This window comes from Haliaeetus leucocephalus, unplaced genomic scaffold, assembly GCF_000737465.1.
Source record: "Haliaeetus leucocephalus isolate CR32 unplaced genomic scaffold, Haliaeetus_leucocephalus-4.0 Scaffold306, whole genome shotgun sequence".
NCBI classification, from domain to species: Eukaryota; Metazoa; Chordata; class Aves; order Accipitriformes; family Accipitridae; genus Haliaeetus; species Haliaeetus leucocephalus.
This window is the reverse complement of record NW_010972742.1, coordinates 2,344,603-2,357,669: the sequence shown is the minus strand read 5'-3', so window position 1 is coordinate 2,357,669 and position 13,067 is coordinate 2,344,603. Positions and strand designations below refer to the sequence as shown.

Genomic DNA, 13,067 nt, shown 5'->3' with positions numbered 1-13,067 from the left:
TTTGCTTGATAGCTAACTGACTGACTACTGCTGAGTAAGCAGCAGATTAATTTTGTATCAAAATGAGTCTTGAGTATTTGTTGAAATACAGATGTTTTATTTTTCTCACTTAAAAATTACTGATGTATTCTGTGTGGTTTTTTTTCTGGTAAATAGTGCTTTTAATAATGTGTGTATGAGTATGATTGCTAATGAGAAAAATGAAGTTTGCAAGCTGCATGAAAACCAGGGAGAATGGGGAAGATGAATATGCATGTGGCTAAAACTGCAGGATTGAATTAGGCTTGGATTTTTTCTTGATTCTTCCACAGCCTGCCCCATACAGACATTAGCAAATCACTTTACAAAAACTTGTTTCTTCATTCATAAAACAGCAACTTCTGTTTTACAGAGAGGTGCAAAGCTAGCTGAGTCAAAGCTGATAAAATCTAGTGGAAAAGTGCTGCAGAAAGCTTCATTCCACTGCACTGGCTAATCTTCCCAAGAGTGTAGTGGTGAATTTAGAGTGCTGTGAGGTGCAACTCTACAAGCACCCTTTAGGCAGAGCTGGTGTTGGGGACAGTGGATACCGATGTTGCTGTAATTGGGTGTCAGGACATTATGGAGCAAAAGGAATTATTTTGAAATGGCTTTCCTTTGCAGTGTACTCTATTTTCCATAAGCCAGCATAGATAACATTTTTCCAAGAAATTCAGATATGGCAGAAGCTCTGCCATACAGTTCTGTGTGCTAGTCACCACAGGCCTGTTACCGTGAGGCACTGGTAGTAAATGTGATCTGTGCTCCAGATGATTGTTGTCCTTTGCAAATGCTGCTCAAGAGATGCCTTTGTAATCCTACTGCTTGTGGAAAAACTTTGTGTAACTATAAGAAGCTGTCTTTGTTCTTTTTCAGGATTAAATTGATCTGTTACTATAGAACAAAAACTCCTGAGGCTAGATAGGTCAATTAGCAGACATTCCGATTACCTTCAGCAAGGGCATAGCTAATAGAGGTATTGTATCTTTTTTTAGTGTAAAGCTAATTTAATGCCTAACAAGAAGCACAGGCTTAAAGAATCGCTGAGCATCTCTGCCCCACTCCTAATGATAACATGGAGAAACTCTGCAGAAACTTAGAAAGCAGAACAAAGAGTAGAGTGGGAAGCTAATGGGAAAATGTGTCATGCTGCCATGGTATCAGAGCGTGTATGTTCTCGAGACTTTTTTAAAACAGACTGTTAGTGAGTTCTTGTTGCAGCTACAGTTCGAGGACTGTGGGAAGGCGGGGAGGCAGTCAAAGGTATGATGTTGATGCTTAACATCATTACAATGCTGCTTGCTGTGCTGCTCCTTTAATTATTGTTAGAGCCACAGCCTGTAATTTGGGAATCGTGGGTTATGTTCTTTGCTTTGCCAAGACTTGACTCCTTTTCCCTCAAAATACTGAGTTGTCGTAATTATGCTTGAAGCTTAAGGACATCCAAAATTAGAGGCATCATTATAGAAATCATCCTTTTCAGCTGAACTCTAAACCAAGAGAGAGTTCTTGCTGCCACCTGCTTTCCTGTATAAAGATGTTAACAGCTGAAAGGCCATTTTAAGAGCCTCTTTCTTCTAACTCTGGCTTGTTTTGTCCCATGAAATCAGCTGAACAGACCTGTGTCTGTGACCTTTGCTCTTTTTAGTCTTTCTGACCACTGAAGAAACTTTCTGGACCCTATCTGGTGCTTCAGCGGTGCAGACTGGAGAACAAAGCCAGAATGAGTAAAAGCACTGCATGTATAATGCTGCTGACTTGCAATGCAACTAGTGTTTTTTTCCTCCCCCATCACCCATTCTGGCTTCCCCTTTTTTTTTCTGGCTTTTTTTTTTTTCCTTCTTCCCTTTCTTGTCTCGGAGTATAGCTGAGTAGTTTCCCCTTTTCTCTTTTCTCAGACCAGTTTTGCTCCTGGAATGATCTTTCTTCTAGCCAGAATATAAAGGGAGGCTGCATCCAAGACAAGTTCTCTCAGAGACAGGACACAGATGAGTGCTGCTAGACCAGGAGAGGAAACAAGGAGGCTTTTGACTGCACAGGCTCAGGTTGGTCCGTGTAATGCAGAATGGTTTATATTAACAAGGAGAATTTTTGTTTTGCAGCTCTGAGGTAAGGAGGTGGTGTTTATCAACAGGGGAATGCGTTTCTTGTAATCTGCTGGAGCTGGTTTGCTGTCGGGCAGAGCAGAGTATTTTCTCTGTGCTAAGTAATGACTAGTTCTATGTCAGTCCAGCTCATTAAAGTTAACTGACAATGTAATGTGTAACAAGTATGTGCTGAAGATGCTGGAGCACAAAAACAATGAAGGCTTGAGATGACCTTGGAGAGAGATGCAGTAAGATGTGTGTGAAATCCCAGCCCATGTATAGCTGCTGATGGTTAGAACTCTGTTCCCACCCTCCCTGCCCCCAAAAACGTGACTAAAAATGTGAATACTAAGGTTTCTTCCTGAGCCACTGGAAATGACAATGGCTACTGCAGTCAACTCATACATGTGATTATAAGCATAGTAATTAATGACTGGCATTTCAGAAGGTACTCATTATGGAACAGTCTGACCACAAAGGGGCAAAGAAATAAAAATAATGCCAGTTTCTTATTTGAAAGGCAAAGAAGCCTGGGTATAGAAGTGTTGGATTTTCTGCATCTGTTTACATGCGCACTTCCAGGCTGAGAAGTAGTAGTTTTTCTGACCCTGTGGTTAATAGCAGGCTCTTGTCGGGAGGCAGGTAACTAGGAACCTCGGAGTACAGCTGCTGAAGGGGAGCACTGCAACAAGCTCCCACCAAACACACAGAAGCACTCTTCATCACTGGGAAGGCTTCCATGGCCTCTCCATGTGTCTGTGTGTTAGTCACACAGGTGGTGTTTGTGAGCACATAGTGCTGAAGCTGCACAGGTGGAATCTGTGAGGTGGATGTGAGAGGCAGCTGACCTCATGGTTTCCTGGTACATGATTTGCACCTCTGTTTACAGTGAAAATTCTATACAGCTGTGTGTTCCCCTTGCACAGGGATAAAGCACACTGTGCAGAAAAACAGCTTTTGTATGATTACAGCTGAACACGGTTAAGGCTATTGCCACTGGGGGTTTTCACAGAGCCTTTTGTGGGTGTTAGATTTAGTGACTGTGTGGTCAGACAGAATACAGGGATCTCGAATGCTGGGAGATGGTGAAAGAAGAGTGTGAACTGTTTATAAAGCAGAGGCAACAGCTAATTAGGAGAGCTTTAAAGATGTTTTCACTCCAGAGGATGCTTAGTTTCAAATTGGAAAGTTGTGGTTTGCCATCAGCTTATCCTGTGTTGTGTTCCACCCTTTTTGTATTGTTTATGGGGATTAAAGATTTAATTGTAAGCATAGCTGAGCATCTGGAGAACCCATGGTGAAGTCAGTGAGATGTGACAGCACTTTCTAGGGGTATGCTGTTGGGAATCTAGTTAACTGGATTTTCCTCTATTCATGGGGCTCTCAATGACTTGCTTATTGCCAATGGACCTGTTGCTAAATAGTTTCACTTTCCTCTTGCTGGGAGATGTTCAGCTGGTTGGAGGGAGATCATCAATATTTGGTGACTTCTATTTTCTCCGAATTTCACACTAGCTCTCCTTCACGTATGTGTCAGCAGCATTAGCGCTAGCCTTGCAGCTGTTGGTATCTGGTACCACACTGTTCTTTCAGGTATGACTGTAGGGTATCACCATGTTCAGCAGGTGATTTGCAAGTTCTGAGTTAAAGACCTCGTGGGAGATGTGTTCCTGTATCTAAAAGACACTTTTCCATTCTCAGTCTGTTAACATACTTGGTTTCATCACCTGCCGCCACTACTCTAGGAGGCTTAAAGTCTGCTTGTTTGTTTTCAAGACAGGACAACACTGCTCACTAATACTTCTCACTCACCAACATGTTGGAAGAAGATAATGATGAGACATGTTGGAATAACCTGGAGAACTTCCGGGTGAAGCTGATCTCCGTGATAGATCCTTCCCGTATAACACCCTATCTTCGCCAGTGCAAAGTGATCAGCCATGATGACGAGGAACAAGTTCTTAATGACCCCAGCCTGGTCATGCGCAAACGGAAGGCAGGTGGGTGAAGCGCAGCCTTCGGCTCTGTAGATGCTCCCATGCTTTGTTGGTTCTTGGGAGCAGATTGAAACAGGGTGCTAACAGACTGAGCCTGAAGGAATGCATTGCTTCTGGGTTACCATCTGCTTGTGTTTAGACATGAAAGTTGTAGGCACTGCTGTGCAGCCCCTTTCCTCTCCCTTTCCCCAGCACATGATTGTGTGGAGAGGAGGAATGGAGATGGTTCTATCAATGCATTCCCGAGCTGTGTAAGGGGAATGGGAACACAGAGGGTGTGCGGCTTTTTGGTGTTCTGGATCTCTAGATCAGCGTAAGGGAGGGAGTTGCTTGGGTTTAACCCACAAGGCTATTCTTGTGTAACAATTTTGCAGGAGGAGATTTCCAAGATTAATTCAGTATGTATTGTCCCTCATTCCTGTCTTCTGGTGTTCGAGGGAACGTTGGCAGCACATTAAGTAAATTCTTCGTGACTGTTCTATACAGTCCTGGTCTTGTTCCAACCAGAGAGAATGACAGAATTCATTATGCTATTAGTACATCTTTTGGATTGGATTAACTCTTATTGATAAATTACTGAGGGTCATTGAAAAAAAATTATTTTCCCTGTTTTCCAGATTGGGAAACTGCAGAACACAGAAAAGAAAGCCCCCTGGGCTTGATTTGGTACAGAGTATTTCTAAACAAAGTAGGGAACTGAGCTCAAAGTCTTTTTAGTCCAGGCTCCCTTAGGCTTGTCCCTGCTACCTCTCTAGTTATACACAGTGTTCTTACACTAGTGATCCTTTTTTCCTATATTTGCCTCTGGTATTTGGAAGTGGAGCCTTGAGCTGCAGAAACTGTCATGGTGCTTTGTTCTAACTTGTGTTTTCTGTAAGTATCAGCAGGATAACAAAGTGTTCTTCTGAGATCTGCTTTTTGCATGCAGTGTAGTAGGAGCTCAGTACAAGGGTTAAGTTTTAACTGTTCCTTCACAGTTAAAATACTTTTATATAGCTACTGGGCAATTGGCTTAAGATTGGCTGGGGGATTTGGTCCCAGGGACCTTAATCTGCATGTGGAGAAAGTGGAGTAATGTTTTGTTATGTTAGAAGTAGGTAAAGAGATAAATAAACGAATAGAATATCCTGTTGCCATTATTTCAGGTGTTCTTCTGGACATTCTTCAACGAACAGGACACAAGGGCTTTGAGGCGTTTCTGGAGAGTCTTGAGCTTTATTATCCGCAACTGTATAAGAAAATAACTGGCAAGGAGCCCAGCAGGGTTTTCTCTATGATTATAGGTAATGTTTGTGTTCTGAAAAAACAGCTATACATTTAGTGTTGCTGTGCAAATTAAGGGGGGATTCGCCTCAGCTCTTGTCTCTCCCCAGCTTCACTGAGCAGAGTTGGGAGCATTCCTTGGCTTGCTCCCTTAGTGCTTCAGAAGGGTTCTAGCAAGAATGGCCCTGCTGTCTGGCATCACAGGCTGGACCTGGGAGGGTGCAGGAGGAAGCAGAAGGATCAATTCTTCCTTCTACCTCTTCTGTCACTGACACTGTGGTGTAGAAATGCACAGAGCAGGGTGGAAACAGATAATTTGATTCCACATGTCTTTAGGGTTTGCATCACATGCTTGTGCGTGGCATGTGATGATCCCAAGCTACAGTAGTAAGTGGGTGGGAACCTGTGCTGTATGTGTGTCCGGGGAGCAGACAGGACAGCGGTGGCTGACACCTGCCCACCAAACAGACACCGCTGGGGAATCCGGCCTGAGCCAGCTCCTGATGAACGAGATCATGAAGCTGCAGAGCACTGTGCAGGAGGAGCGCCGGAAGGCCCAGGAGCTCACCATGTGGCTGCACACCAAAGAGGACACGATCAGAGAGATGTGGGTGAGGGACAGCCTGCTCCGCAAGCACCAAGAGCGGGCGCAGAAGATGAAGGAGGAGAGGGACAGCCTGAGCAAGGAGCTGCGGAAGTGCAAGGACGAGAACTACAACCTGGCAATGAGCTACGCCAAACAGAGCGAGGAGAAGAGCGCTGCCCTCATGAAGAACCGGGACCTGATCCTAGAGGTCAGTCAACCTTTTCTAAAGCTTCCTCCTTCTTACCTGATCCCTGGAAGACTGTGGTGTGCACCAGACTTGTCTTTGCCCAGGATGGTCTGGACCAGTCCAGCATGAGATTCTGTGCATCTTCTCTAGCAAGTGGCATGTCTTGGTGATCCCTAGTTCAGACCAGCTGGACCATGTATCACAAGTTATGCTGTGAAGAATTAGCAGTCTTGCCCTCATTCAAGACTGGGCCCTCTCACAAGAGCAACATGTTGTATCCATTTAGCACAAATGCAAGACTCTGGTCCCCAGAGTACTGAGCATCCCGAGGAAAACAAAGCTGGGGAGAAACTTGCCCCATGTTTGTCTGGGGAATGAAATGAGAACTGCTTTTGCAGGCCAGAGTTTTCTCTTTGTTACTGATGAGCTCTGAACCTTCTTGTAGATCGATCACTTGAAGCACAGCCTCATGAAGGCTGAGGATGACTGCAAACTGGAGCATAAGCACACGATGAAACTGAAGCACGCCATAGAGCAGCGCCCAAGCCATGAGGTGATGTGGGAGATCCAGCAGGAGAAGGAGTTGCTCTTGGCCAAGAATCAGGAGCTGGAGAACACTCTCCAGGTTGGTGGGGGGTGGTTGAATATGGACTCCTGAGAAGTGATTATTTGTAGCAGCCAGGGCAGTGGTGGGGCTGCACTGAAGATTGTGTGGGTCAGCTGTGGCCTTGTTCTCCCAAGTCAAATAGAGCACTTAAGACTGTGGGGAAAGACTTAATATGGAGTTAGATGGTTGCTGTATCTCACTTTTTTTTTTGTCCAGCAGGCTGCCAGGGAACAGAATTTGGAGAAGAGCCTGTCCAGTGAGACTCTGGAGAATGACTGTAGCCAGATACTAGAAGAACGCCGGGAGCTGATGAATACCATTTACAGCCTTCGCAAGGAGCTGCGGCGAGCTGAGGTGCTCCAAGACAAAGTACGTGATGCATTGCAAATTCCTGCTGAGGGTCAGCGTGTAAGATAGGCAGATGAAGCACCTGTAATGTCTTGCCTATGGAGCAGAGGAGCTGCTCAGCAGTCATCCTTGCTGTTCCTACTCTAGTGTCTGTGTTGTAGTTTGTTGAAAAAAGGCACACTAATATTTTAGTGTTCTGTGTCTGTGGCATTAACTGTTACTGTTAATGCCTGTGTTAATTAACAGTTCCTTCCTCAGCCTGGAGTGTAATGGGAGCTTTTATCATGATTGACAGCTCGGGTACACATAAATCTATCACGTTAGCAGTCCTCCTAGTCATGTTGACCAACCTGCTGGTTGGCCTTGCTCCAACTGGGCAGTCTGGCTGAACTTTGACATTTCACGGAGGTCTGGCCATAGCAATCTGTGGCACAGAGCAGAAGCGGTCAGAGTGTAGCTCAGGCTCTGCCCACAAGCAGGGTGCCTTTGACCTTGTCTCAACAGTATGCAGAGGAAAAAGAGATGCTTGAACTACAGTGCACATCTCTGAGGAAGGACTCCCAGATGTATAAAAAACGGATTGAAGCTGTCTTGCAGCAGATGGAGGAAGTGGCTTCAGAAAGAGACCAGGTGATAAAACATTCCTCTTGGAGCTGCTGCTAATCCCTGCTTCGCTGCTTGAAGTGGGCAGATACTGTAACCCTGAATGTACTATTGTGTGACATGCCACGATGTGTTCTCCCTTACGCCAGGCACTCCTGACCCGAGAACAGTTCTATATGCAGTACTCCAAGAACCTGGTTGAGAGGGACGGTTACCGCAAGCAGATTCGGGAGCTGGGGGAGCGATGTGACGAAATGCAACTGCAGCTCTTCCAAAAGGAGAGTCAGTTACTGGCTACTGAAGCCAAGCTGAAAAGTTTGCAACTGGAGCTACCCACACCGGTATGTCTGCGGGGTTGTCATCTGTATGATGGGTTGGGAAGCTGAGTATGGGGCCAGAGTGTGGCTGTTCCGAGGCCTTTGCACCTAACCAGTTCAATTCAGCAGGCAGTGGCCAGCTGTGTGGGTAACCGTTTCCATGCAAATGCCGAGTTTAGAAAAATGAAAGACATGATGGTTCCTATTACCTCACCCTGGTTCCAGGCATGGATAAGCTGGATTGATGCAAGCTGTGATGAGGCCTTCTGTGTTTGTGTTTGGAGCATGTCCAAAGATGTGAGGGGATCCTCAACCACCAAAGAGTGAACTCTATTTAGAGACTGTCTGTGAGCCATTTCGATGGAATGGGAGCAGGTGTAAGGCTGTTAAAGTTTCTGGAATGAAATTAGATATACAAGGGATTTTAATTAATGTGGCATCTTGTGTACTTTCTCCAAGTGGTCAGACAGGAGTATAGGAGGGAGGAAGTCCACACTTCTCTGTTTTCTGGAGCTTTCAGTCTCCTGTATATTCCCTTACTACCACTTCCTTGCTTATGAGGAATGATTAATTTATACTGTTTTTATTTCAGACCTCTGACCTGGACGATACCTCCTCCAGAGATTCCCAGGAAGTGAGTAGGGTGCCTTGTTTACATATTACTTTCTTCTGGAATGGTTTCAAATTCCACACTTGTGCTCAGTTCCCTCAGTAACAGCAGTTTTCAATCCATGGCTCAGGCTCATTTCAGTGCTATCAAAAAGTAGAGAGGCAGCAAAACAGACCAGTGACAGAATCTCCCTGTGTCCTGAGATTTCTAAGTGTAGGACACAGTTATGGCATTTAGTCAGTAAGATTTGTTGAGTCTAAGCAAATCAGGGGAATCAAATTACTTTGCTTCTAATTGTCTCTCTTGTGGGAGAACAGGCAAAAATAAGTCTTACCCTGGGGACATCTGTGGTAAAGAGTTTTGACTTAGTTCATAACTTCAGTGTGAAAGAGATTGTCACGCTGTCTGGAGGCTAGAAGTATAAATGAGGCCAAACGAACTGGATCTACTCATGGAGGATAAATCCATGAGTAGATCTGTAACTTCTGGCTCAGCCTCCTGTTTTGCTGACAGCAAAATGCACTAAGGAAAGGTCAGTTCTACGCATGTCCTGTTTCTTTTATTCCTCCATCTGTTCCTAACTACTGTGTGAGACAGAATAAGGGGCAGTTCTCATGTTCTTGCTTTGTTTCTGTCCCATAGCTTACTCTTCACGGTCATCTAGATGAAGATACACAACCGACTAAAAGTAAGGCTTTTATTGGGAGAATGTAGAGTAGAATTCTTGACAGGATGGTCCAGTGTTTCAAAGGGACAGGAAAAAATATTCCTGGGTTTTATTTTTAGTGAAGAACAGGTAGTCTGACTGGCAACTCAGTTTGTGAGACGCTTCTCAGTGCGGTGTGCTTGGCACTCTGAGTAAGACCTCCTTGAGATGACTCAGAATAGGTACCCATAAATCAAGGCATTCTGCCATACCACCATCTTTCTCACCTATAAAAAGGACAGCATGTCCCCAGATGTTGGGAACAGTGAATGTTTGTTAAGATTTTTTGAGAGAAGAAGTTCCACAGGCTGTCTTTTTTACTACATGGTCTCTGAAAGGGTCTTTCATATAGCTGAATGACCTGGGAAAAGTGGTGTCATTAGACCATCCTAGGAGCTCGCGTCTTTTCTTAGGGGGTAATCTGTCTACTGAATTTGTCCAGGAAAAATCACCTGGTGCCTTTGAGAAATAGCTCCTGGGTGCCTTTTTGCCCCCCAGTCCTCTTGCATTTGTGGCAGAGCTGAGAACAGAACAGAACAGACATCCTTCCACTTCAGCTGGACCATGTGGCTTTCTCCAGGGATTTTTCCCTCCCCTCTTCCCTTTTATGTTGCAGGCTATTTTCACAAAAGCAGAACCATGTAGTTAATGTTGTCACTGGTTCTTTTTTTCTGTGGCATCCCTAGTGGAAATGATTCAGCAGTGTGGAAATGAATTAATAGGCTCCTCTAAGAACTTGAAATTCTCTTTCAAAACATGTTGAGAAAGGAAGGAAACTAGCACAGTAGAAGAATTTTTCTGTTCTGATCTCCTGGAAGATCTAAACGATCTTTTAATTCATTGAGATGGGAGATTTTTCACAAAACCTAAACAACACTGATCCAAAAAGCCTTTTATTATTCTACCTCGCTCAGTTCAAAAACACGTAGCACAATACCTGATCGTTACATAAGGAGTTTCACTAAAATACAGTCTGATGTGAAGTGCTTGATACACACAACTTAGTTGTTCGGGAACGGGGACAAATTATGGTTAAAATGATTAACGTGATGTCTTGTGGTGACCTCCAACATGATTATTTTTTTTTAATGATGCTAAGCAGAGATGCTTTTTTGTAAAGGTTTGGTTTGCTCCTGCATAAGCAGAAACTAGAAAGCTGATGTCTCTTTCTGAGCCTGATGGGGAAATCCATCATCCTAAGCAAGGTTCAGGGTTCAAGTAAATGAGAAGTGACTTGCGCATTGATCACAGGACTGAATCCTGAACATTTTGAGGCTTGGTTTCAGTTCTGCTGTTGACTCTGGGTACTGCTGGGCAGCTGTGACATTGCACTATTGCTGTTGGATGAACTGGCAGAGGGAGAAGTTACTTCGCAATGGCAACTATGACTAAAGCTGTAATTTTTCCTTCTCTTAGAAGATTGCGCTGAAGGACAAAACCAGCAATTCAGCACTCGAGAGAGCAGTCTGCCTCCAAACTCACGCAGTGTAAGAGAATCTTTGTGGGCTCTTCTTTACTATGACTGGGGTTTGTGACCTTTAATGTTCTTGTTAATGATGGATTTACCGGGTTTGAGAAGCGTGTGAGCAGCTGCCGCTTTTCTAAAAGCTAAGCACTTTGTGGAAAATTCACCCTCCAAAAAGGGTGAGCTCTAAACAGCAGAACACTTATGGTGGTTATTTCTCTGTGCCTAGAAGCTTCTTCTAATTACTTTCTGGCCTTCATCTCTGGGTATGGATGTTTTCCAGTTTAATTGTCTGCAGTATTACTGTTTGTACAAGAAAGAGAATCCCATATTTACAAATGGGAGAGAATAAAGATGGTAAAACTATGTGAAACAGATGTATTACCACCCTGCACACACAATAGTGGACAGCCCAGAAATGAACATGCTGTACTTCATTCTGCAGGCCCAAGCAGATGCAGGAAGCTAGCTGTACGCAGTGGACTGCTTTCCTGGATGCAAGTTTTGGTAGTGAACAGCTGTTCTTGGTCATCTGAAGGCATAGGTTCCTTTTTTTTTTTTTTTTCTTTCATTTAAATTTAAAAATGATTAATTGCACAAACAAGTCAGAGGAGAAATGACCAAGCTTATTTGGGTGGTCTGCAGCAGCCAGATGCAATACAACAGCCTCAAAACCGGCCACCTTTGCAGAGTAGGTTTGCACTCCCTGGTGCTAAGATTGGTCTGATCTTCTGAGGAATCCAGTTCACATTTGTTTGGATTTTTTTCCAGTTCAAGGAGTGTGGCTTAGCCAATGAGGAACTGGCAGAAAAGGAGCGGAGGAGGATGAAGGACTGCTTTGAGCGTTACCGAAGGTCTGGACTTTAGTAAGCAGGACTAATGTAGACATAACTGAGTGACTTAAATTATTAGCTTGTTGTATGTATTTCCTCTTTTCTGTCCATCCCCCGTCCCCAAGTCTGATTTATGATGAACATAAATTCATTACAGATCTGTCATGGTTTAACCCCAGCCAGCAACTAAGCACCATGCAGCTGCTCACTCAGAGGCTTATGCTCCTAGCTGAACTGGTTGAGACTCCTGTTTTAGTACCAGAGGTAGCCAAGACAGCAATGATTGCATTTGCTGTGAACCACGCAGATGGTTCCACAGCAGGGAGTGGAGGGTGCTCCAAAGAACTGCAAGTTTAATAAATTTGATAGATTTCTCCCATGCGAGTGAAATCTGACATTCACTCTCCATCTGACATACTGCTGACTTTCAAGACCAAGCTCCCATGACTCTGAATGGGAACAGATTTCCCCCCTGTCTTCTTCAAATGCTCTTGTTGGAAGGCCTGTTCTCCAAATGTCTGGTGTCTTCACTGATCACTGCCTTTATGGAGCATGAGACTGATTAAAACTGTGTAAAACAGGGACCTAAGTTCTAGCATTAGATAGAGGTGCTCCTAATGTCACTGTAAACTACTCTTCTGACTGCTGACAATACTGTTTTTATTAAAGAGAGGACTTTGGGTAGGATTTCTTGGCTTCTTCAACTGAACATCAACAATACACCACGCTTCAAGAAATGTAAGAATGTCTTCATCAGTTTAGACCAATTCTCTTTACCCTATGCTTGCTTCCAGTCACAGCTTTGTTGGGGGTGTGAGCAGACGGTCATTTCAATTAAACACTGAGTGGATTGATACATACTGAACATCCCCACCGAACTCCCCAAAACATTCAAATATTGCTTGTTTGCAGAAAACATCTTCTAAAAATGAAACATCTAGTCTCATTTTCAGAAAAAGAGCAATGCGAAGGGTACCGAAGGACGGACACCACGAGGCGGACTGGGAGAACACCACCGGCAGCGACAACACCGACACCGAAGGCTCCTGAGAGCGGGAGCTGGCCTGCGAGGGAAACGCCATCCTGGTCTGGGGGCTGCCGTGCCCTCTGTAGTTCTCTCTCAGTGGACTACTTTGGTTTTAAAACCATCTGAACAACCATTTATGGAAAGTTAACATTTGTAAGGGGACAGCGTCCCCTCATCCATCTCTTAGAAATGCAGTGATGCAAGAGATGTGCGGCGCACAAATAAAATAAACAGGATTAAATGGTTGTGGGCCCAACGCCCCGACAAGGCCCGGGATGAGCTGCTCTGTAATTAAAGCCCCAGCGGACCGAGGAGGCCCTGCTCCTGGCAGGGAGCTGCAGAAGCCTCGGCCCGTGGAGGGACGAGGCCGCCGGTCCCACCGACCGAAGGCCCCGGGTTGCTGTTCGCTTCCC

The 13,067-nt window shown here is 44.7% G+C and overlaps 1 protein-coding gene across 1 annotated transcript; it reads left to right on the top strand.

Moving 5' to 3' along the window:
- Nucleotides 1–295: 295 nt before the first annotated feature.
- CARD9 (caspase recruitment domain family, member 9) lies at nt 296–12,912 on the top strand. The gene is made up of 14 exons (XM_010570790.1): nt 296–1,281; nt 1,922–2,063; nt 3,882–4,105; nt 5,248–5,385; nt 5,834–6,159; nt 6,584–6,763; nt 6,965–7,114; nt 7,598–7,723; nt 7,846–8,037; nt 8,606–8,647; nt 9,266–9,311; nt 10,746–10,816; nt 11,566–11,648; nt 12,581–12,912. The coding sequence occupies exons 3-14, from the start codon at nt 3,922–3,924 to the stop codon at nt 12,675–12,677; spliced, it is 1,635 nt and encodes a 544-aa protein (XP_010569092.1). The 5' UTR covers nt 296–1,281; nt 1,922–2,063; nt 3,882–3,921; the 3' UTR covers nt 12,678–12,912.
- Nucleotides 12,913–13,067: the final 155 nt, after the last annotated feature.

Excerpts from the sequence above, each read along its gene's own strand:
- CARD9 (XM_010570790.1), top strand. The coding sequence starts at position 3,922 with ATGTTGGAAGAAGATAATGATGAGACATGTTGGAATAACCTGGAGAAC. Across the intron at positions 6,160-6,583 it reads ACCGGGACCTGATCCTAGAG|ATCGATCACTTGAAGCACAG; the intron begins GTCAGTCAACCT and ends ACCTTCTTGTAG. Across the intron at positions 8,038-8,605 it reads AACTGGAGCTACCCACACCG|ACCTCTGACCTGGACGATAC; the intron begins GTATGTCTGCGG and ends TTTTTATTTCAG.